At 37.2% G+C, this 24,100-nt stretch overlaps 2 protein-coding genes across 5 annotated transcripts in view; one reads left to right on the top strand and one right to left on the bottom strand.

Annotated features, from left to right (window-relative positions):
• Positions 1-1,500: 1,500 nt before the first annotated feature.
• On the top strand, positions 1,501-5,456 carry ERG28 (ergosterol biosynthesis 28 homolog). 4 transcript variants are annotated; one of them, XM_015814233.1, is made up of 5 exons: positions 1,501-1,540; positions 2,946-3,100; positions 3,510-3,600; positions 4,484-4,602; positions 4,845-5,456. In XM_015814233.1, exons 2-5 carry the CDS (start codon positions 2,968-2,970, stop codon positions 4,922-4,924), a joined length of 423 nt encoding a protein of 140 aa, XP_015669719.1. In that variant the 5' UTR covers positions 1,501-1,540; positions 2,946-2,967; the 3' UTR covers positions 4,925-5,456. The 4 variants fall into 4 exon arrangements, with proteins under 4 accessions (XP_015669719.1, XP_015669720.1, XP_015669718.1 ...); XM_015814234.2 differs by having other exon boundaries at positions 1,508-1,524; XM_015814232.1 differs by lacking the exon at positions 1,501-1,540 and adding an exon at positions 1,635-1,721.
• A 10,090-nt stretch (positions 5,457-15,546) lies between these two features.
• FLVCR2 (feline leukemia virus subgroup C cellular receptor family member 2) overlaps positions 15,547-24,100 on the bottom strand; it is a 47,734-nt gene continuing 39,180 nt past the window's right edge. Inside the window, exons 6-10 of the mRNA XM_015814244.1 lie at positions 21,141-21,251; positions 20,665-20,770; positions 20,131-20,242; positions 19,580-19,635; positions 15,547-15,627 (exon numbers count right to left, since the gene is read on the bottom strand). Coding sequence (XP_015669730.1) covers positions 15,547-15,627; positions 19,580-19,635; positions 20,131-20,242; positions 20,665-20,770; positions 21,141-21,251 — 466 coding nt within the window. The remainder of the gene's footprint in view (positions 15,628-19,579; positions 19,636-20,130; positions 20,243-20,664; positions 20,771-21,140; positions 21,252-24,100) is intronic.

Genomic DNA, 24,100 nt, shown 5'->3' with positions numbered 1-24,100 from the left:
AATGGGAGCAGCAGCAGAAAAAAAGATGGGGAAAAGAATCCACGTTCTCTTCCCATCCACTTTCTTGCTGCACAAGAATATAACATTCTCATTTTGTATTTGGCACTGAATCGCCATCCTTAAGCTTGCCTTCCTCTTAACAGATCTGATTCATATATACAATCCAGCGGCAATATAACAAAACATACCCAGAGATCAAAAGTAAAACACATGACCCACTGCATGAAATTAGATCATGTAAACATAAGGAGTCTAAAGCATACAGTATCAGAAACAGCTATTGCTAAGGAATCTTAGAAACCTTTGCTGGGCTCTGTCAATCTTCTGTGCAAGAAACAGGTCCTCATACCTCAAAACTGCCAGTAATCAAAAACATGGTTCAATGATATTCAACTACCTTGTCTTAAAGCCAGGGAGAGTCAACCTTGGCTCTTTTATGACTCGTGGACTTCAACTCCCAGAATTCCTGAGCCAGCATGGCTGGCTCAGGAATTCTGGGAGTTGAAGTCCACGAGTCATAAAAGAGCCAAGGTTGACTACCTCTGTCTTAAACACTGTCTTCCCTTTCTGTGACTCCTGGGATACATTTTCGGAGGATTTCAACAGCTACCTGCAATACTTCTCTCGTTCAGGAAGCACCAGTGTATAAAAGTCAGTTCGCAATCAAAACTTTTCTTTGCAGGATTTTGGCAAAGAAACGAAAGTAAGAGGACACGGAGGGGCCGGGCCCGCGGTAAAGAAGATGGCACTGCCTCTCAGCGGGAAGAGGCGGCAATCTTTGCCGGAGGACTCGCTTGTCCGTTTCATGGGAATCGCACTCCTGGTTCTTAGGGAGGAAGGGATCAGAAATTGTGCCGGAAAGCTCCGGAACTTCAAGCACTGCTTGAATTCCGCGAACTTTGCGGTCGGTCCGCGAATTTCATGCCAGCTCTTTCCATCCCGTGGATGCCGGTCATCTCTACCATGAATGGAAAGCTACCTTCCATCTGCGAGGGTCGACTTCTTGTCCAAGCAAGTTCTATGCATGCACCCAGCCACTGTTCCTAAACCCCGCTCGCGGCCATACCTGCTGCTTCATCCTCTTTGGGGCCCGGCAGTCACGATTCCCCTTCTCAGCGCTTCTCCTGTTACTACAACAACCAACAGACAACCGTCTCCCCCTTTACAGGAGGCACATTTGCGCAAGCGCCAATTCTCGGCTCCCGCCGGTGCCCTTCTCCATACGCATGCGCACGTTTCCGGTCCTCTTTTCTTTCGCCTCTTCTCAAACGGCGTCATCAAGATTCTCTTTTTTTAAAAAGAGAAGCTAAAATGATGCTCTAGGGTTCTTCCACCCACACCTTCGAATTCGACGTCATAATGCCTCAGAAGGATTCTGCGCATTTCATAGGCACAGCCGCCTTCCCATCCATGTGACGGTTTAGAGAGGGACAGACAGACCAACCAGGAAAAGCCGACGTCTGACAGGGGACCAATCATTACGCGAACTCAGAAGGGGCGGGGCTCGTACTCCATAAGTTGGAGGTGAGCTGCAAATCTGGTACGCCCGCAAGCCAGGTGGGGGTGAAGTAAGACCTGAATGGTGCTGATGGTGGGGGTTGCATGGGGAGAACCAAAGGGTGCGACGTGCATGGTAGGGATTAGGTGCAGGGCAAGATGGCTTGCAGTGTAAGAATCGAAGGGAGCAAGGAGACATTCGGAGAGAATTCCTAAAATTTTATGTAGGTATCGCCACTTCGTTCCATTTTGCAATCCTTCGTAATAAAACGGGAAACAGACCCACCATTTAACATGTCACCGAAAATTACAAAGGAAGAGAAGAAATAACTTATTCAAGGCTAAAACGTGGTAAGGAGCAGAATGATGATCAGGGCAGACTGTGCTGCTCCGTCCCTCTCCCTGCTCAAAGCATTTGTCGGGAGAAGAAGGCAAAGAAAGCGTCTTCGGGTTGTTTTTCTTCTGACTTATGGATGCAGTGAGGTTGGTCTCTGTTCCAAGGGACAGGCAGGTTTCTTCTGGGCTCATTTCTCTAGTCGGATGGATGAGAGCAAAATACACACCTTCAGCTTTGCTAGTGGTTATATATACTGTACCTGGGTTGATTCATATATAGAATAAAATCCTAAAAGAAAGCTTTTATATAAGGGAAAGTAGAACAGGAACAGTGAATGAAGATACCTCTCCTTGTGAGTTATTTAAACAGTACAGTTGTTAAATGTGTTCATGGAAGAATTGCTCTTTTGTTTGTTTTTAGCAACTAGCTGCCTTTTCTATATAAAGTTTATGGGAGTTGATTTAATGCAAGATGATTGGTTCTATTTAATTGACTAGTTTTTACCACCTGGTGTCTTTTAGATCCACTAAAACTGTAACTTCTAGAAATACCAGGGCTTTTTTTCTCATAGAACGCCCAGAACGGAGTTCCGGCACCTTTTTTGAATGGAACCTTGTAGGGTAGGCAAAGCGGGTTGTATGATGTGTGTGAGTTCCAGCACCTTTTTTTTTTTTTGAAAAAAAGCACTGAGAAATACTAACCTACTTGGACATTCTAGAAGCTTTAGCTCCATTATATCTGGAAAGATTAGAAGGAAGGAAGCCTGCTTTATGTATTAACTGGGAAATTGTCTTCGTATTTTTCTAAATTTGCTTTGCTTGAAAGATGCATTTGCAACAGATTTTCCTCTTTCCTTTCTTTGGGCTTCAAGCACATTGAAAAACACTACTGCCATTTTTAAAATAGTTTTCCATTTTAGTTTTATATTGGAACATGAGAAGATTCCTTCTTATCATTTGCAGCAAAATGGCCTGACCTAGTTGTTCCACAAAACTATATACAACTTAAAAGGAAATGCTGCAAAGCATGAGTGGCATAGTAAGTATGACTACAAAGTCTAAAATAGGAGACGTGTCTCAAACTCTTGATTCTTTATTTCTTCACATGACAGACTGTGTCTTGCCACTTCTAAGATGAGCCGGTTCTTGAATGTACTTCGTAGTTGGCTAGTTATGGTGTCCATAATTGCCATGGGGAACACAGTGCAAAGCTTCAGAGACCACAGTTTCCTTTCTGAAAAATTGTATACAGGCAAGCCAGGCCTTGGTAAGATTTATAAAGTAATTTTGTGAATCTAAAAATGGGATCTGTATTTTGCCTGTATTGCAAAGAAATGTTTATTCAAATCTTAAAATGTCAATTTTGAAATGTCTTTTTGCCTTAAATATTGTTTATTCTCCTTTTATCCAGAGGTTTATTTTGTTTAGTGCCCATTCTTTCCTTAGAACAGTCAGGCTATAACAAATGCTTCAGTTACAGTGTAATTTATTTTCCATATCAGGCATTTCCTCTACTGAGTGTCATTTCAGGACTGAAAACCCTTGATCCTTAGAATAATTTTCAAGTCCATTATATATTGTAGGCTGCTGGGTATACTACTAAGTTCTGTTTGGAAACATATACATAAATAAATTGGTGTAATTTATATCTTATAATTTATATTTTTTCTATTCAGTAAATGGTCTCCAAGCTCGAACCTTTGGCATTTGGACCTTGTTGTCTTCTGTGATTCGCTGCTACTGTGCCATTGATATCCGCAACAAGACGTAAGTAAAATGGATACTAAAAATAAATACCGTAGTAAAAGGAACAATTCACTACCAATCCTCTTTAATATACTCTTTTCCCTTACAGTCGTAATGCAGTTGGTCATCCAGAAATCTTTTTCAACTTGTTTATACATTTGGTGAATATTGTTGTCTTAAAAGGCTTGTACCAGGCATAAAGAAGGAAATGCTTAGTAGAGCAGTTATGTAAGAATAATATTAGTCCCTAATTTGTGTCTAGTTAGACCTCTGAAATCAAAAAGTCAAAGTTCTGGTATCTAATAAGGAGTAATCTCCTTCTTCTGCTAGTATTACTCTTCTACTGACAGTTCTATACCACATATGATTTACATTTTCATATTTTTCATCATTTGTAGTTTTCTAAAAGAATATACATCTAGTGTTGTATGTTTCTTTGTACAATAGGAAAACAATAAGTTCTGTATTAAGGCACAAACTTTGTTTCTAGAAGTCAAGAGAAACAAGATGTAATACAGCATCGCTCTGCAATTTTATCTGCCCAAATGTCAGGTTTTAAAATCTATTCTGCTTTGATCCAGGCAATTCTAAACAATTAGAAGTTTTTAGTACTCTTCAGTTCGGGCTATGTTGAACCCATTAATCTGTCTAGAAACTGGTTTCTATGGTGTTTATGGATGGTAGGAACACTGATTCAACTTGCTAGAAGTAACTTTTGAGCAACAGGGTACAGTACTCTCTCTAGTTTCCAAGAGATGCAGACACCATTGCCTGACTAAAGATGCAAAGGTACAGCATACTCATTTGCTTTCAGATTCTCAACTTCCTGACTCTGATCTTTATACCACACAATGTGTCATCTTTATACCACACAATAATCCTTTCTTTGTGAACTCTCTGACAGCCTCTATAACATCACACTTTTGACCTTCTTCATTGCCCTGGGCCACTTCCTCTCTGAGTTGTTTATTTATGGCACAGCAGCTGCAACGATTGGTGTCCTGGCACCCTTAATGGTGGCAAGTAAGTACTTACTGAGCTGCTTATCATTTTCTGTGAATTGTGTTTATTTCCTCCATTAATTTTTTAGCAGGATTTTCACTTTTGTGAGACTGCTTAGGTGGAATGATAATTATTTGTTTAGAACCATACTGGAAACTTAACCTGGAGTTTTCTACAGCCAAATGCAACAAGCCTTTTTTTTTTAGGGTATGAGATTTTTTAATATTTTTATTCTCTGTTCTTGCTCAATTTCCATCTTTCAGGTTTCTCCATCCTGGGAATGCTGATTGGGCTACAGTACCTTGAGGTAGAAGCCACATCACATAACAAGAAACGGAATTGACATTACATCACCTGTCTTCCAATCTGCCCTCCAGTCAGCTTCCAGTGTCTACCATATTATCTTCCTGATCTTCTTTTTCGAGCCTGTACTATACAAGACGGAACATTCTTAGATTTCCCTATTAGTTATTTTAGTTCCCATTTAATTTTGATATGAGCAGATAATGGCAGAAAAATAGTTTTGAGCAGTTCCTCCAAATTGGGCATGGGGAGCAGTATCTTAAAGCATCATGAGATGTAGTAGAAAAGCCAAATGAAGTTGTTCCAGATGAAGGTTATAGATTGGCTCTCTTGACATTCTGATGGCAAAAGATAGAAAAAGCAGTGTTGCCCAAAATTTGCTGAAAGAGGGGGCATGTAATGTCTCCATGGCACTCGGCATAGTTGTCCATAAGTATGGCTTGCCATAAATGAAAGGGAACTGGGAAAACTTGTGAGGAAGAAGTATCTCATGTCTGAGCTAAATCCAAAGTACCTTATACATTATTTTTGAAGATTAAAGATAAAGAGTGAAGCTTGGTCCTTTTTTTCCTTTAACAGGCTACTTGTTTAGGTAACTGCTATCTTCCAGTTCCTGTTTCCTTTCTCTGAAAATAGCAATTCATTTAATTGCTATTCTTTTCTAAACATATATGAGAACTGAAACAGTCTAGGCAAGGCAAGTGCATAACAAGCCAATATTTATTTAAAAATAAAGCTGATAACTCTTCTAAAAAGGGGGCAGCCAAGGCCATAGAGCAAATAAGTAACTTTCTGCTTCTGTAATGATTGCTGCTATTGTGATTATACAAAGTATCTGGTTCTGTCCTTTCACAATGGAATGGACATTAGTAATGAAATGGATTCTCCTTCTGTTCCTATATCTTCCCACATAGTCACAAAAAATATTTTTATCTATTTTTATTCTAATTTTTAAATTGGTGGTTTTAATGGTTTTATATATTATTGATTATGGATATGTATGCTACCCAGAGTAATTGTGTGAGATGGATAGCTATACAAAGAAACAGATGACAGACAGACACGCTTTGGAAATCAGAGAGTATCTGAAGCAGATTTGGGAAATGCACAAAAAAACCAGAAGGGATGAATGGAATCCTACCCTGCATGATCAAAAATCTCATCTTAGATGACTATAGCCCACAATTAAGTATTTATCTACCTCTCTTTACCAGAGTGTTACATGTTAACACTGGTGCATAATTTGCAGTTCGATTGTCATCTGAAATGGCTAGGTAGTCATTAAAACCAATTATACCAGCTGTCAGTTTGCTAATAAGACAAGTTTCAAACATATGACGGAATGATTATCCTGTGTTTATCTACTTGTGCATTATCTTCAGATGAGACCTTTTTCTTTCAAACCTAAAAAGATACATCATGCATCCACAACAGAGATGGCCTATTTTGTGATGGCATCCTTTTCTGCAGTGCACTGTGAATGTACAGGTGACATTACATGGTATTCATAACATGTTTTATTTCTCCAGCCACCTTAACTTGAAATCATTTTTTGTAATTGGTTAAATGTGCCTCTCAATTATATTAATGTTTGTTCTTTTAATATTGTATTGCATATGATTTCTATGCTGACTTTTGTGCGAAGTGCTTTATACATTTTTAAATAAATATACCTCCCTTATAGAATATTTTGGACTGGGATGCTCAAAGTCAAGTGTCTCAGCCTCAGCCAAGAGAAATGTTTTGAAGGTGATCACAGAAGCAGCTTAACCCAGTCTTCCCTAAACTAGTAACCAAATGGTTGGAATTACAATAACCATCAGTCCCAGCTAATATGGGCAAGATAGTGGATTGGAAGGACTGTAGCTGAAATTCTCAACATTCCAGGAAGCTATCTGAATCTTTCATTGGCTGAGTAGTTCTTCCTACATTCTAAATGTTTTAGTAGTAACCAAGTCCTGCGAGGAACTATTAAAGGAAATCGGTATACTTAGTCTGCAGAAAAAATTGAGGAGAGAAGAGGTATAGAGGGAGTGGATTTGTCCCAGTGGGCGGAATTAGAACCAATGAGTTGAAATTACAGGAAAGTAAATTCAGATTAGGTATTGGACAGGAAATTCCTATTTACTTTGGTAACTAATGTAATACATTGCCTCATGAAATGGAATATTCACTGGAGGTCCAATAACTGACACCAAGCAGATAGTCTTGATTTTTCAATATCTCACAATTCTATGAATCACTTGTCAGTTTCCCCAAATGATTGTTCATTTTCATTTTGTTTAACAAAGCTTTGTAACTTAAATTGTACTCACAGGATAGATAAGGAATGAAAACATATTTACTTTTTAATGCATGTTGATAGGTGAAATAAGGACTTTATGGTGTCTAGTATTTATTCCAGATGAATTACCTTACAGAACATGATAAGCAAATGAAATTTAACATACGGAAAAATGTAAATTAACCCTTAAACTAGTACAACTTGCAATGTACAAGCCTTGGTTCATATAGCATAATAGACTAAAAAGTGTTTGGCTGGTTTATGGTTCAGAATATTGTGCTAACTTAGCCAAGATGATTAGTCTGAAAAACTTGAAAAAACTGACTAACATATGGATTGTTTTAAATTGTTTTATTTTTTAAATAATCATTTTCCTCATTTTTTTGTGGCCGCACAGCTCTGTAAGCCCAAGTTAAAAATAAACTAAAACATCAATTATATTACTTGAATTGTCTTTTTTTTTTTAAAAAAAGTATCAGTGTTAATTACTGCAGTGGATGCTGGTGATCTGAGTGAAAATTCCATTCCCAGATATAGCTATTAACAAAAACCACATATTTCAAATAACATATTTTGAGTTGATAATTGTTTTTATCTGCTCCTGGAATTTTCTCTGGCAGTTCTAAATGCATATGTAATTGGGAGGATTCATATCAAGCATACAACCATTTCATATAGGAATATCAGGATTGATCATACAAATTATAGCACAAGAAAGTACTTCTCTAGTGAACCTTTCTGATTTTTTTTTTTTACATTTTTAGCATAACAAGAATGAAAATACAATATATATTTTTTTTCCTTCCTTCCTGGCATCTGCCTTCAAAGGACTTTGGATAATACTTATTTTATGACCCGATTGCTCTTCAATTGGAAGTTAATAATTTCTCTGCTAGTAATAATACTGCTTCTACTAAAATATTATTGTGAGCCTTCCTTAAACTACGGAAATTAAATTCCCCAGAGAGTTTATCAGAGGCTTGTTATATTACCTCACAATCTCACGGTTAGAAAAACCTGGATCCTGTTTCTTGTGCCTTTTATTCCACTTCTTCTGCGGAATATTTATCTATACAGAATAACCAGATTCCACACTGCAACACCCGCTTTGAATAGCAATTACTATACTGATTCAAGATGGTCCTGAATCCTCCTGGAACAAGCTTCTCTTCAGCAGTCCAAGACAGCTTAAATCCATCTTTCTTGCTAGCAATTTTTCCTGTTTCTCTTCAGTCAGTTTCTTCCTACAATCTTCTTAGTCTTTCAGCTCTCCCACCCACCCCCATGGGAGTCACACTACTGGAAAAACCCTTATTGCTTCTGAACTATTTCCAAGACTGAAGTACAGTTTGTATATCTAGGTAGCCATAACAAATTCTTGGGAAAACACTGCACTAAACTGAAGCTACCGTAGCATGCCAACCAAGTGTATGTATCTTGCAGGACATTAAAATTCACTAGTACCCAAACTACTACCATGGCATTAAAATTATAGAATTACATATTTGCATCATATTTATTGCAAGAAAATTACAGTATGTCAATATGTATCCCCGATGGGCGCTCAGTAATATTTTCTAAGGCTCCAAGTACAATATGTTCAACTGATTGCTGAGTTCATACATCAGGTTAAGTCACAAGGTGTTTTGATTGGTGAATTTGGCTTAGTGTAAACCAATTCAGCATTCTCTCAGAATTATTCTATTACAATGTTGAAAATAATGTCTTGTTTTGTACAGTTTTCACTAACAATTCTCAATAGACCCACCTAGGATTGTACTGTTAATGTTTAGGAAGCCACTTTCTGTGCTACAATTAAAATACAAGTTATCTAAAGAAAAAAAAGTAGATGAGACAAATTCAACTATGAAATATACAGTAATTGCAATAACACAGTGTTACTCAATCTATAACTTAGAATCGTATCACAGTTCACTTGGGATTCTGTACATTCCAGTGTTTTAGTTTCAAATGTTTTCTGCCTTTCTATATAAAAGTTGAAAGGAATCACAAAGAATATTACTATAAAAGTCACTTTTGGTCAGTATTATCTTCTACCAAGCCAGTAAACCTAAGAACCCAAGCAAATTGTTTGCTTGCTTGGAAAATAAGCATTTATTACATTCATTATATTAAAACAAATGGGTTCATTTGGCATAATAGAAACTGCTCAGAAAAATTGGCAACTGGAAAACTTTGAAAACAATAGAGGCAGCATACATAAAGCAGGCAACGAGACAGCCCTGAACAATGATTTCTTATGTCAATAAATCAGGAAGTCAAGTGCTAACTCCATTAAGAATGTCTATTTACAACTACACTAAGGAAAACTAATAGATTAGAATAGAAATAATTGAATTAAAATCAATACAATTTTCTATTAGAAAATTAATAGGTAACACTTGCCAACATGTCAACAATGTTAGAAGCTCTGAAGAGGGCAATCTGCAAATCCCAAAGGTGAAATCTCATTATTTCTTTTATTTCATTTATGTCCTGCATACTGTTGTTCCCATTTTACCCTCATAGCAATCGTACAAGGTAAATTAGGCTAACATAAATAAATTGATTAGGCCAAGATCATCAGCTGAAATGCCAACTGGCAATCTGGAATTTCCCAATCCAAAGTAAACACTATTGAATTGATTACTTCAGTCACAAAATGCTTATGGATTTTATTATTAGTCTTCTATGTTGCCCATCTCACCAAGGCAACTTTAGGGGGCTTATACTCATGAATAAGAACAATTGCAAAGCATTCTGTAAAACTGAAAACCACTAAAGAATAAATTATTGTGCATTTATTCTAGAGCAAGAAAACACTATTTGAGGATAGCCTCTCATGTCACTTGACTGAAGAGCCCCCACAATAATGCCACTTTATGGGTTCAAGTGTTTTCCAAGCTAAGTGCCATACTTCCTAGCCCAAAGAGAAGAACTCTCACTCCGTCAAAGTCTCTCTGCACTAGCTAGTATAGATTAAATATATATATATATTCAACAGAACCTCTGAACAAATAAAATGAAGAACTATGGACCCTCTTCAGATCACTGGAAGTTACTCTTCTTTTGATTAGGAATGAAGCACCTTAAGATAAGAATTCGTTATAAATTGTTCAGTTTTTGAAGTGAGAATAGCTGTTAGGCCAACTCAGTCAGCCATTTCAAAGTTACAATTTTTCCCCCACAAAATTATGCAGCAATTTTCCTCACTTGGTCCAGTGATGCATTTTAATTAAAGTTACCTAAAACTAAGATGTTGCACGGTATGGTCCTCCATGTTTTTTAATCTGGTTTGTGGATTTTTTTCTTGCAATAAAATGGAATTGTTATGTCATCCTGTTTAGAGTAGATTGGAAAAAACGTTATTGTACTCTTTTTACAGGCTTTTTTTTAAGTTGCATCTCTTGTTCCACACAACAGAGGCACTCAGTCATCTACAACAGGGCTTTTCAACCAGTGGGAATGTGCCTTTTTAAGCTAGTTCACTCAGCAGCTTGTCTTTTCTGTCTCTGGAGGCCTTTCCTTATTTGATCAATATATGGAAGAGGAAAAATATGGGGGGGGGGGTTCAAATTCTTCCTTCAGAAGGAGATGGGAATGAGAAAAAGGGAGGCAGGGAAGGAAGGGAGGAAAGGAAGTCCCGCCTTAGCACTTGGCCACCAGCAACTCTGCCATTGACTTTGCTTGTCAAAAGGTTGCAGAAGGGGATCACATGACCCTGGAACACTGTGACCATTATAAATATGAATCAGTTGCCAAGCATCCAAATATAAATCACATGACACTGGGCATGCTGCAATGGTCATAAGTGTGAAAAATGGTCATAAGTCATTTCAGTGCAATTGCAACTTTGAACAGGGTTTTTTTTTGGTCATCAAGTTTTTGACACCTTGCTAGGTGGTACTCGAATATTGCCATATCCTAAAAGTGGTACAATCGGTAAAAAGGTTGAAAAACCCTGATCTACAATTTAATTAACCTAGTCCCTCTTTCCTTGAAAGGGAAATGTGATATAGCAGTATAAAAGAAAAAATAAGCCATTAATTATACTTCACCCCTCAAAGCTGACTACAGTGGTTAATTTTCAATTAACACTATACCATTTAGTACAGACTTGAGAGAAAACATTTAGAGATTTTAGAGGTTATGAGAAAAATATTGCAGAAAATGTTATGAAAGCCATGTGGAGCCCTTGCTTAATTTCTGCTTCTGCAGCTTGTGGCGTTGCAATGTCACACTACTGAAGAGCAATAATGTTGGGGTAAAACAGATAAAGGTGCATTTCTCAAATATGGTTTAGAAATCAGTTATCCAATAATATTTCTAAAACACCACCTTATTTAAAAAAAACATAATCCCCATTTTAAAATACTGATCAGTTAATTAAAAATATCTGTTGGACTTGGGTCACAAAAATACTTTACAGTACAAATAGATATTTTAAAGAAAAGGAAGCTAAGCCATCTTTGCTTTTGTTTTGACTGATAGTGAATTTCCTCATTCACAAACCAATGGTTGCACTTCCATTAGGGCTGCTCACAGAGCAAGTGTTTCTGGTTCTCCCTAAGGAGCAAGGATCTTCCTTTAGATCTACTTCCCGCCCAAATCTGCAAAGTCTACAGGCCACGCAAAAGGATGAACAGATGGGCGTTCTTAGTTCACACCGAATATAATAAAACAACACTGGATCCAGTCATGCAGTTTATAAGTGCCAAGGAAAGTCAACTGCTCTCTTCCATTTTCTGCCACTAAACCGGACAGAAAAGCTTCTTCAGCTGAGAATAATTTAAAATCTTTGTATTTTTCATTAGNGCCATTGACTTTGCTTGTCAAAAGGTTGCAGAAGGGGATCACATGACCCTGGAACACTGTGACCATTATAAATATGAATCAGTTGCCAAGCATCCAAATATAAATCACATGACACTGGGCATGCTGCAATGGTCATAAGTGTGAAAAATGGTCATAAGTCATTTCAGTGCAATTGCAACTTTGAACAGGGTTTTTTTTTTGGTCATCAAGTTTTTGACACCTTGCTAGGTGGTACTCGAATATTGCCATATCCTAAAAGTGGTACAATCGGTAAAAAGGTTGAAAAGCCCTGATCTACAATTTAATTAACCTAGTCCCTCTTTCCTTGAAAGGGAAATGTGATATAGCAGTATAAAAGAAAAAATAAGCCATTAATTATACTTCACCCCTCAAAGCTGACTACAGTGGTTAATTTTCAATTAACACTATACTATTTAGTACAGACTTGAGAGAAAATATTTAGAGATTTTAGAGGTTATGAGAAAAATATTGCAGAAAATGTTATGAAAGCCATGTGGAGCTCTTGCTTAATTTCTGCTTCTGCAGCTTGTGGCGTTGCAATGTCATACTGCTGAAGAGCAATAATGTTGGGGTAAAACAGATAAAGGTGCATTTCTCAAATATGGTTTAAAAATCAGTTATCCAATAATATTTCTAAAACACCACCTTATTTAAAAAAACATAATCCCCATTTTAAAATACTGATCAGTTAATTAAAAATATCTGTTGGACTTGGGTCACAAAAATACTTTACAGTACAAATAGATATTTTAAAGAAAAGGAAGCTAAGCCATCTTTGCTTTTGTTTTGACCGATAGTGAATTTCCTCATTCACAAACCAATGGTTGCACTTCCACTAGGGCTGCTCACAGAGCAAGTGTTTCTGGTTCTCCCTAAGGAGCAAGGATCTTCCTTTAGATCTACTTCCCGCCCAAATCTGCTTCAGATGTCCGGTGCGTTTTCCTACTTGTCTACCCGCAAGAATCAAGTGTGGCTTATATTATTTTGTTGTGACCTAGGTCAGTACGTCAAATATTCACGGTTCCTTTCAGTTGACGAGAGAAGGTAAAAGACGGTGATTTGGCCTGTCTTTTCGAAGAAGTCGACTCTTATTAAATTTTAGAAACATAAAAAGTAATCCAATATTATTTTGTAGACTGTTTCCTGGTCAAACCATAGGTAACGGAAGTATAGATGGTAGAGAGACGAACATAAGGCAGTAGTAGCAGGAATAGCAATATCTTTTCAGCCGCTTACAGTCTTTAATGTTTTGATTCTTCAAACAGGAGTGCAATGTTGGTCTGAGGCAACTCCCACTGATTTCTGGAACTAAAGAGAAAATACACAATTAGAGAAATCAGAGTGTGTAGTAAACAAGAAATTTGTTGGCATGTTGAATTAAGGCTACCATACCATTTATCATACAGATTTAATCAATAATTCTGCTAAAGTTATTTATTTAAGAACATTTATATGGCCGCCCACTCACTCTCAGTCATGAAAAATCTTATTCTGTCAAATAAGAATGCTATTTTGCTGCCTGTCACCTCTAGCTAAAGAAATGCAAAATACTTGGTGAGATTTATAGAGACAAGAGCAATTCATGTTTAGTTAAGCAGAAACCCAATATATATCCCCTGTGTCTCACAAATTGGGACAATATGACGGCATTTCTCTATCACACTAAGGGTAGAATTTGGCAGCTTTGCTTGAATTGCTGCAGAAAAACTCCTAGCATCTAAAAACCTTAAGCTAAAATGCTACTACTTTCTGGCTTATCCTCTAGCTCACCACCCTGCTGCAATTTTGCTAATCTGATGTAAGTTTAAAACCACATCATTTAAAACTGATACTCTTTGCTTCTATTATCATTTAAAGTGGTCATATTTTGATGAATAGATATATCCCAGACTCTCTGAATCTTTGGGTTCAAAGAACACTTTAAATAATATTCACTTTTATTCATGAAAAGTAGCAGTCATTAAGCCACTAATCGATTGTGCTGGCATACAATACTATTTAAACAATATTTTACGATTCTTAGAAACAAATACCTAAAGGGATTCTTTTTTAGGCCTCATTATGGAAAATCAAGATTTAGGGCAGGAAAAATAAAATAACTTTATTACTTTACAAAAATATTCATTTTCAAAACAGAAAGTATTACCTACAACTAGAACACTAGAAAAAGATTAAGCCAAGATTTATTTTTTAAAAAAACTTTACATTTTGACTTTAAGCGAAGATTGTACCCTGAGACAGTAGCCATGTTTCGTAAGCTTTATTTTGTAAAAAGCAGCACTAAAAATAACGCTGATGACACATGTCCTCAATTTCACTGTTCATCTTCTACAGCAGAAGAAATACAACCTTGAAGATACATGAGAGTTCAAGTTTGGACAACTCACCAATCAAAAGTGAACTTGAAAGCGAATGTATATAAATAAAACTAGCATTCCCCATCACCAGCCCCACCTTCTGGCTAAGTACTTTGAAATTCAATCCAATATTAGCAATTGCTTACCGCTTAATTTTTCCCCCTTGCTGTAAGGAACTGCTACTTGAGATTGGTGAGCAATAAAAATGAATAGAAATATGGACCAGGGAAAGCAAAATATGAAAAAGAGAAATATAGTTTAACCAAATTAAGCATGCCCAGAGCACAAAAAGTCCAAAGCATTAAGCAGAATAAAGAAGATCTCTTTGAGGAATGAATTAAAATGCTTTGTGAGCTGCAGTAGTTAAAAAAAAAAAAAACACCAATCCAGGGGCTGATTTATATGAAAGATTTAATATTTCCTTCGTAGACAGAAAGACTACATAGACTAGTCTGTAGTTTTTGTTTAAAACTACATTGGGAGCCAAATCCATTCCTAAGGTCTCATTTTGAATGAATCTCATTTGCATTGAATATCCATTAGCTGAAGGCTTTCCTGAAATTTCCTGGTGAAATTAGAACTAAAAGGCATCTATAAATTTAATGCCTGTGAAAACAACAACTCTGTCTTTTAAATATGCTTCAGTGCTTCAAGAATCATGAGATTTGCAGCACCTCTACATTTTTGCAAATAGGATGTACAGATAATGAATTTTTAAGGTAAAGAGGTAAGAATTAATTTTTAATATACTGTGAATGAAAAAAAGTTAATTCCAGGAAAAAAATTCTTAGGAGAAAATTGTTTGAGGATATAAATCCATCCTTCTTTTCCTCCTGCCATTTGCTCATTCGTTTATTGAATTTAGCAAATTTATATAGTCACCCATCTTACAGAACGGATGACTCTGGGTGCCATACCAAAGAATTAAAAGCACACAACAATCTAAAAACACTCAGATGTGGATAAAAACTTTAAAAACATTTTAAAAACCACTACAATGTTTGTTCTATCAGTTCTGGTGAACAATTAGTGTGATTTTTCACAGAATGTACCTTAACTGTTACACGTTTAGTACAGTTTCCCCATAATAGTGCTAGACTCTGTCACTGGGTTGGTGCTACTGCAGCCTCACATAAGCAATTGGCCAAGCAGGTTAATATGATTCTCCTACCTTTGGTTTGTGAATTACTGAGCAAGGATGGGAAATGATGGGGATAAGGTACAAAGTCCATAATTCATTATCTGACTGTTACTGCTTTGGAGTCTCTGCAAAACAGCCAAATGTCACAATCCCATGAAGGGGTAGAACAGAATAAAAAGATGTTGCTGCAGGGAGCCACAGCTATCCTTTCATAACTAGATAAAAATGGAACTAAAGACCACTTCAGCCTTAGGATGGATCATTGAAAACATTATATAGTATGATGTTTGGCTTTCCGAGCTTACTTTTTCCATGGCTTGGGATGCCTCTCCATATCAGAAGTATCTCATGTGGAGATATTTCATTGTCCCTAGAACTGCTAAATGCTCATATATTGAATTTTCAGTATGAAAATTATACTTTCAAACAGAACAAAACAGATCCTCTGCAAAACATATGTGTTTTCACTCTTTCATATGACTTGTATTACCTGTCTCCCCCATTATTCTTATATATTTTCCATCATCGCTTTTGAAATGATATCCTAAACATAGGTGAAAGCTATGTGCGTGACCTAGCTGACCTTACCTAGGATAAGCCTTGTCACATCCCAACAGCACATATTCACTTATGCCCCTGTCATGGAACATGGCTATTTTCAACAGTGGCCTAACTGCCACCAGAGAAATTAAGAAATACCATTTTCTGTCCTTTTTTTAAATACATTGATTTGCAGAGAATAATTAAATATCCATGTTTACTCCCTCTCCCATGTCAAAGATGACTGACCAAGTTAGAACAGGTTAGCCTCCAACAATTCCCAATCTGTTTTGCAATGAAACTAAAGCAATTCTTGCTCCAATATTATCTAGCTTTAGCTTTTCACTCAATATACTAACTCCTCTTGTTGTGCTAACATGGCCAATGTGTCACCATTCCATGCTAACCAAACGTTATCCTGTGATAACATCACTTAAGATAAACACAGCAAATTCAGAATGAGAGCTGTATGTCCATACACATTACCCTCAATCTGAACAGGTATAATAATATAGCAAAGATTCTAATGGGCATTTATAGAAGCACTTATACCACAGTTGCAAAATAAGCTGGTGAATTGTAGTATGATATTTGTGTTCTGTGGACAATTTCATCCACTTTGGAGAGACCTCACCTTTAAAAATTTTTCCAAAAATCAGCACAATTGGTAATGAAGGATACTGCATTGTTTCTCTTCAGGCCTATTTTTAGCTCTTTGAATCATTAAAATTTCTTCCTAGAACATTTACCTACATTGTATTCCCAAGAATGGAATGCTTTATTTATGTAGTCAGTGTGGTATGACTCAAGTTATTGTTACTTTTTTCTACCTTTAAAAAGAGAAGAGCTACTTTTATCTTTGTTTTTTTAAATTAAATCTCAATATTTTAATTATCAATATTCAGGCTTAAAGTATTAATACAAAATCAAAATTTACTGCAGAGAAATTCTGTTCTCTTTTTGTTTATGGAGATTCTCAGTCACAGTTGTCCCAAAGGTGCTTTTTCCAAAGGCAAACTGGACTTTATTTTTCTCTTTCAAGACGTTTTACTTCTAATCCAACAGCTTCTTCAGTTGCTCCAGAACTGAAAAGCTTCTTAGATGATAAGTGAAACATCTTTAAGGAAAAAACAAAGTCCAATTGCCTTTTGAAAAAGCACCTTTAGGTCTGTTCTCTTCTGTTTGCCATTTATTTCAGAATAAACATTTGTTTCACAGTTCAGTAGCATAATTCCATATCAGGAGTCAAGTAGTGAGCATATTTGAAATAATAATAATATATAATACTCAAAAAATTACACAATGAAAGAGTATTATTTGAAACAGAATTCACAAGAATGCTTAAGGGTAAATTCATTTAAAGGGTACATTAATAAAAGAAAGGTCATAATTCAGATGCACTACACCCAATCATTATAATGGGTAGAATCCTAGCATTTTGGGAGACTACTAGATAACAATAGTCTTTCCTTAAAACAATCCTAAAACTGGAAGAGATCAATAATATTTATATTTGGTGCTTTCAATCTACTCTTTAAACATCATTAAAAGGGAGGACAGGTGAAATGATGCCCATTGTATAATGAATCATCTATTTATAGTTAAAAGTCTTCTAAATTATGGACATGTTCCTCCAAATAAACTACCAATAGTTAGACCAGGGGTCTTCAAACTTGGCCCTTTTATGACTTGTGGACTTCAACTCCCAGAATTCCTCAGCCAGCATGCCTGGCTGAGGAATTCTGGGAGTTGAAGTCCACAAGTCATAAAAGGGCCAAGTTTGAAGACCCCTGAGTTAGACAAAAGCAAAACAAAGATTAGCAGTTAAAAAGAGTAATTTTTGCTATATCAAGACAGCAGGTACATTGTAGAACATAATTTTCATCTCTCTTTACATTTTCTATTACATTTTCTATTATTTGAAGATATGCTTTCTTAGTTAGCAGGTTAAAACACAGCTGGTCACTAGACCCAGAATGGAAGAAGAAGAAAAAATTGAAGTGTGGAACTTACTAACTAAACAATTTTAAGGATGTTTCCAAATAGTGTAAAAGTTTTTAATGTATAAGTACCTCACTTCCTTCACAGAATTTTACAGGAGATCCAGGTGTTTCTGTTTTCTATTTATAATGCACTTGGTTTTCCACTACTCACTTTTTTTCATACAGAAAATTCACCAAAGAGAAAAAAGCAGATACTATACAGTGTCTTATGACTGATAACACTTGTAGTCCTCTTATCATCCTAAACTGAACTAGCAATAGTTGAGTTTAAGCAAGTCCTCCTTGTTTCCTCATTATCTTTGGAGAACCAAGCAGTTAATTGACAATGTACAAAGTACTTTTTTGCCAATTAGTGGCAAATAGCTACAATTTTTTTTTCTTAATAAATATTCTTGAAAGAGCATTCTTCCATCCCTATAAAGCCATAAGGTTTTTCTGGTTAAGGAATTTTTATCACTCTTTCAAAAAAAAGGGAAATATATATAAATTCATATTACCCAAAGGCCTTTCACTTTCAAAGATGTTCCTTTTCTTGTGAGGAAAGAAAGCAATATATAACCCGCCACGATTAATACCGTGACTTCATAAATAATGACTCAATATCTTCTCAGAGACAGCAGGACTATTATTGCCCTGGGAAATGTTGGCTATAGATATTTTTCTTACTGACTATTATGACTGAGAAATCCAGGCATAACCAAGCTTTCTCTTCGGTCGCTGAAGTGTGGGCTTAACATCCAAATTTCATAGCCTAGTGACAGAGGCGTTGGCTAATTAATATGCAAGTGGCATGCATATTAATATGCAAGAAAAGAGGCTTTTCTCCATCCTTTTCTCCACATCAATCTGACATCATTTATCTGAATATTTATTACTTGCTTTCTTGTTTTTATAGCCCTTCCAGCCAGTCCCTTCCTCTTTTTTGCCTTTTCTCAATTGTATATCCATGTCCATTAAAACCTAGGGTAATTCTTATTTAATGTAGGACTATACTTCTATAAAAAGTTCCATATTTACATATATAAAGGCCCACTGTACTATTCCCTTTTGGGATAGCAATATTGTGTAAAGTGCAGAAAAGGAATAAGAAATACTAAGCCAAAGAAATTAAAGCATGAAATAAGAAAAATAGAAGGCAATAAAGCTAAATCTAAAGTATACCAATATCATTCACTATACTTGTCCATATTCTCTATCTGTGCACACCACCCTTATCTCATTACATCTATATCAGCTTTATACACTTTTCCCTCTAAAAAACTCACCTCTTTCTAAGAATACTATGCATTCCTTCCAATTGCAACTTTTTCCGTCTACCACTTCACTTGACCCATTCACCCTTCATACATATCTGCTAACCTAAAGAAAACTGAGCCCCACTCAACTTCAGAATCCACACTTGGCACATTCAAGTCATCTGAGATACTTCTTCAAACAATAAACTTCCTATACTACCCCAATTACTCATCATGAAAACAGCAATATCACTGGAGATAGTGGACATAAATTACAGGTTATATTTTATTTTACTCACAGCCTGTTCATTCTCCAGATTGGCCTGTTGTCTTCGGAGATCAGGTTTGATGAAAGCTGAAGCATAATGGAAAGACAATTTTAAGTTAATAACTTTCAAGGGCAACTTCAAATAGAGTGTGTTACTGTAATTCAATGTGACAGTGACCAAAATAGAGGACAGTTGCCAAATCTCCTACAGCAATCCCTTCTTAAACAGGAGTTCTTTTAATCCTCAAAAGCCCTTATATGACCATGAATGGATAAAGCATTACAACATACTCCATTTAGCCTTTTAGCTGGTAATTTCTTCAGAAAGGGATTTCAATTAGAGCCCTTGTGGGCCATACGTTTTTAACAGGGGCCATGTTTTCAATTAAGCAATGACAGAAGGGATATCAACTTTATTCCTGACCTCTTATAAACCAATCAAATTTTGGTAGAGGCCTACGTCTTCTAGAGACACTAGCATTTCACTATTAATGTAGCTGCTGACCGTGTTAAGTTTATAGGCAAAAGTAACCCACATGCTCTGCAGAAATAAGTAACAAAATATTTGAAGAGTGTAGTTACCAGTGATAATAGCACCAATGAACAGGAAAATGCAAAGGAAGATGTTCCCAGCTTTAGTCCCAAAGTTATCAATGATCTGTCCTTGGCTAATGGTGAAAATTATTCCAAAAACCTAGCACAAGATAAAAGAGATATTAAAGAAAAACTGAACAAGATACAGTTGTTCACCAGTTTGCTTATCTCCAATGTTCTCAACAGTAATAAAACACACTATCAAGTCAGTATCTCAGCCCATATGACTACTAGTGCCTGACTATAAATGAAGTCAGAATTATTAGAATGCATTGTATTATGACAACTTATAGAATTATATTTAATAAAATGCATCACATGTATTTAACTGTATTACTGTAAAAGGAAGAGAAGTGTAACTTTTGTCATCTACAAACTTGTTTGGAAAGCAGTAGTAGCCAATTTTAGGGAAACTATGCTGGATAACAGAATATTTTGATTCATCAACAGGTGGTGCTATATTCCTGCAGAATAGCAAAACCAGACCTAGAAATGTCTCTTTGCTACATTTCTCAAACTAACCTGTGCAGAAACATTAAGAAGGCCTGATGATGTTCCTTCAGATTCTGGATATGTTAACTCTGCTGCAAATTCAAAGCCCAGAGGTAGGTAACCCGTCATGAAAAAGCTGTCAGAATAGATGTAGGAAATACTTCAGCTTCAGCACTTATGCAATGTTATGTCCATGGTGTTTTAAAGAGACAGTGCTACTCCACGTTCATTTTAATTAAATCTCAAAAGCGTAACCCCACTTGCTTCTCATTAACACTTTGTCTCACAGGATCATGAGAATTACATTTCTTAGAATCCTCATTTAACAGAAATAAGAAAACCTCCAATGGCTACTATATGTCTGTTCTCTTTGAGAGAAGAGGATCATTACTAACTTCCCTTTCTTTCTTATACCCTGCAGATCAAGTGGAAACTATCTCAGTAGCACAGACAGTAGCAAAACACTGTCATAGAGAAAAGTAACCCAAAAGGAGAAGTGAACTTACCCCAGTACACCTGCAGTTATGAAGACCACCCAGATATGACCTAGATCCAGGGTAAAAGTATAAACAACCAGACCCACAAATGACATGATGTAAACAACCAGTATTGTCTGTCTGTAACAAACAAAAACATATTTATTCAAATTTATCGCCCTACAACCCCAGAACAATGAAATCATCGCTCTAGCTTTACAATAAACACAAATATATACATACATTTTGCAGATTTATATGCCACCCCCCCAGTCATTAACTCAGGACTGCTTTTTTATCTGTTTTCTATTACCATTTAATGAAAGTCTAACCCAGGGGTCGGCAACCTTAAACACTCAAAGAGCCATTTGGACCTGTTTCCCACAGAAAAGAAAACACTATGAGCCACAAAACCCTGCTGCTTCCCCCCCAGCACTCCACCGCTGCTGCTGCTTATCCCCCGCACGGAGCGCCCTGTCGCTGCTGCTTTCTCCCTCTACCTCCCCCACCCTGCTGCCGCTTTTCCTCCTACCTCCCCCGCACGGCGCACATGAGCGAGCAGCACACCCGGCTCTTATTGAGAGCAATCCCACTGCTGTGCCTCCGCTTTCTTCAACCATGATCCCCCCTCCCCAGCCAGCCAGCTCTTCATGAATTTAACATGGACATAAAAATGTTTCACCACCTTTATCAATATTACAAAGAAAAGTTTAAGAACTTTAATTGTACTTGATCAGGTTCACTCATTTTCCTCCAGTCACTCTCTTTGCATCTCTTACCCACTTCATCACCCTCTGAAAGCCAGAGGACTCACAACGATCCACACTCATAGAGAGAAACCTGCAATCTAATCTGAGCTGTCATAACCTTTCATTCCAGCATGATTATAGCAGGTTATTCTCTATCTCTCCTTGTCTCGTCTCTCTGTCTCTGTCTCTCTCTCATTACAATGTTCTCTGTTTTTCAAATATTTTTATTAAGGATTATAAACAAAAAGAATAAAAGCTGGTGCAAACTATAAAAACTACAAATAGAAAAATAGAAAAGAAAAAAATTGCGGGGGGGGGAAAGAAAAGGACAGGAGAAAGAGGGGAAAAAACCCTTTCTACTTCATCCCAACAGGTAAAAATAATTTTAATAGCTTATCTACCATCTTTAAATACAGCATAATTATCCTCATATCTCATCTCTTAATTAAAAAAACATCAAAATATTTCATTAAACGGTCTTTACTAAAAGTCCAGTAAGGACAACCACATAACACTCTCTCTCTCTCTCTCTCTCCCTCCCTTCCCTCCCTTCCCTCCCTCTTCTCTCTTTCTCTCTCTCTCCAATATATCATTTAGCTCTGATAAAATAAGCCACATTTATAAGTCTTCCCTGAATTTTTAAAGATAGTAACTGCTTCAAAAACAAACAAAAACAAACAAAAAACTAGCTTTCTGTTCATCTGTTTCAAAACAAAAATCTTTCAAAATTTAAAAGAAAATATTTTGTAAATCCAATAATCCTTCATTTATCACTTCTCATGGAGTTTTTTTGCTCTCAATAAGGCGAGCAATCCTGCTGCTGTGCCTCCGCTTTCTTCAACCATGATTACCCCTGCCCAGCCAGCTAGCCAGCATCATCTTCTCCTCATGATCCCCCTCTCCCCAGCCAGCCAGCCACCATCGCCGACCTACTCCTCACCTGGCCAGCTGGCCTCACGCTCTCCTCCTCCTCCTCCTCCTCCTCCTCCTCCTCCTCCTCCACACTCAAGAAAGCAGAGGTGTAGCAGCAAGCAGCTTTCTTCAACTCGGACAGAGCAGAGCCATCCAAGACGCTAGCAGTCGATTGAGTGCAGAGGACGAGGAGGAGGAGGAGAAGAGTGTAAGGCCGGCTGGCCAGGTGACGAGTAGGTCGGTTATGGTGGCTGGCTGGGGAAGTGGGGATCATGGCCACTCAGAGGGCTCTGCAGAGCCTCATGGCAGTGGCATTGGCAGCTCCCCCCACCCAGCCCGTTTCCCCAGCTCCGTATAAGATGCTTGGTAGAAAACCCCCCCCGCACCCCTGATCGGACCCACGCAGCACCTTCTTTCCAGGTCTACCACAGTCCTCTTTCTCTTCCTCCGTGCCACATGCAGTCCCAAAAAGAAAAGAAGTTTGTGGGCAGTCCCACAAACAAAAGAAGTGGGACTAAAAAAGTTCAATCAATCAATTCCAACTTCGCGAGATCTTTTTTTTTTTTGCAAGAAGTTGGAATTGATTGAACTTTTTTAGTCCCACTTCTTTTGTTTGTGGGACTGCAAATGGCGGAGGAGGACTGGGAGCCGCAGTAGAGGGATGAAAGAGCCGTATGCGGCTCCAGAGCCGTGGGTTGCCGACCCCTGAGCTAGCCTTTCTCCTGCTGGTTTCTGGAGGGCTTTCCCCAAACCGATTGGATTGACCGCCATTTCTCTGCAATCGGCGGGACTTCCTTCCTTCTTTGTTGCCTCTACGGGGCAACTTCAGGCCCATTTAGGGTCCCCTAGCAGGCGGAAATCGGCATATATATATATATATATATATATATATATATATATATATATATATATATATATATATATATATATATATATATATATATTTGTTTTCTGAGGTTTTCGCGGGTATTTGTATGTAGGTCTTTAGTTATTCGGGTTTTCTCCCGCGTAGAATTAAAAGTACCTTGGATGTCCTAGTCTACAAGAAATCCAATGGCTCCCTAGGACACACCATCTACCAGAAGAAAACACACACAAACCGCTATCTGCACGCACTCTCACACCACCATCCAGCACAGATCAACTCCGTAGCCAAGACACTCATCTCCAGAACAAAATGCTTAGCTGACGAACAACACCTAAAAACCGAACTACACACTCTCACTAATGTACTAACATCCAACGGATTCCAAAGAAATAAGATTACCAACCTAATCCGAAAAGAAACCCCCACCAAAATCCAAGACAGAGAACAAGAAAACGGCAAAG

This window comes from Protobothrops mucrosquamatus, unplaced genomic scaffold, assembly GCF_001527695.2.
Source record: "Protobothrops mucrosquamatus isolate PMUCROS unplaced genomic scaffold, P.Mucros_1.0 scaffold231, whole genome shotgun sequence".
Lineage (NCBI taxonomy): Eukaryota > Metazoa > Chordata > Lepidosauria > Squamata > Viperidae > Protobothrops > Protobothrops mucrosquamatus.
Note: the sequence above shows the minus strand (reverse complement) of the source record. Positions and strands in the feature narration are given on the sequence as shown.

What these genes read in the sequence shown, in the direction of transcription:
- ERG28 (XM_015814233.1), top strand. Translation starts at nt 2,968, where the DNA reads ATGAGCCGGTTCTTGAATGTACTTCGTAGTTGGCTAGTTATGGTGTCC. An exon ending in TACAGGCAAGCCAGGCCTTG is followed by an intron (nt 3,101 to 3,509) that starts GTAAGATTTATA and finishes TTTTCTATTCAG; the next exon opens with TAAATGGTCTCCAAGCTCGA. An exon ending in ATTGATATCCGCAACAAGAC is followed by an intron (nt 3,601 to 4,483) that starts GTAAGTAAAATG and finishes ACTCTCTGACAG; the next exon opens with CCTCTATAACATCACACTTT.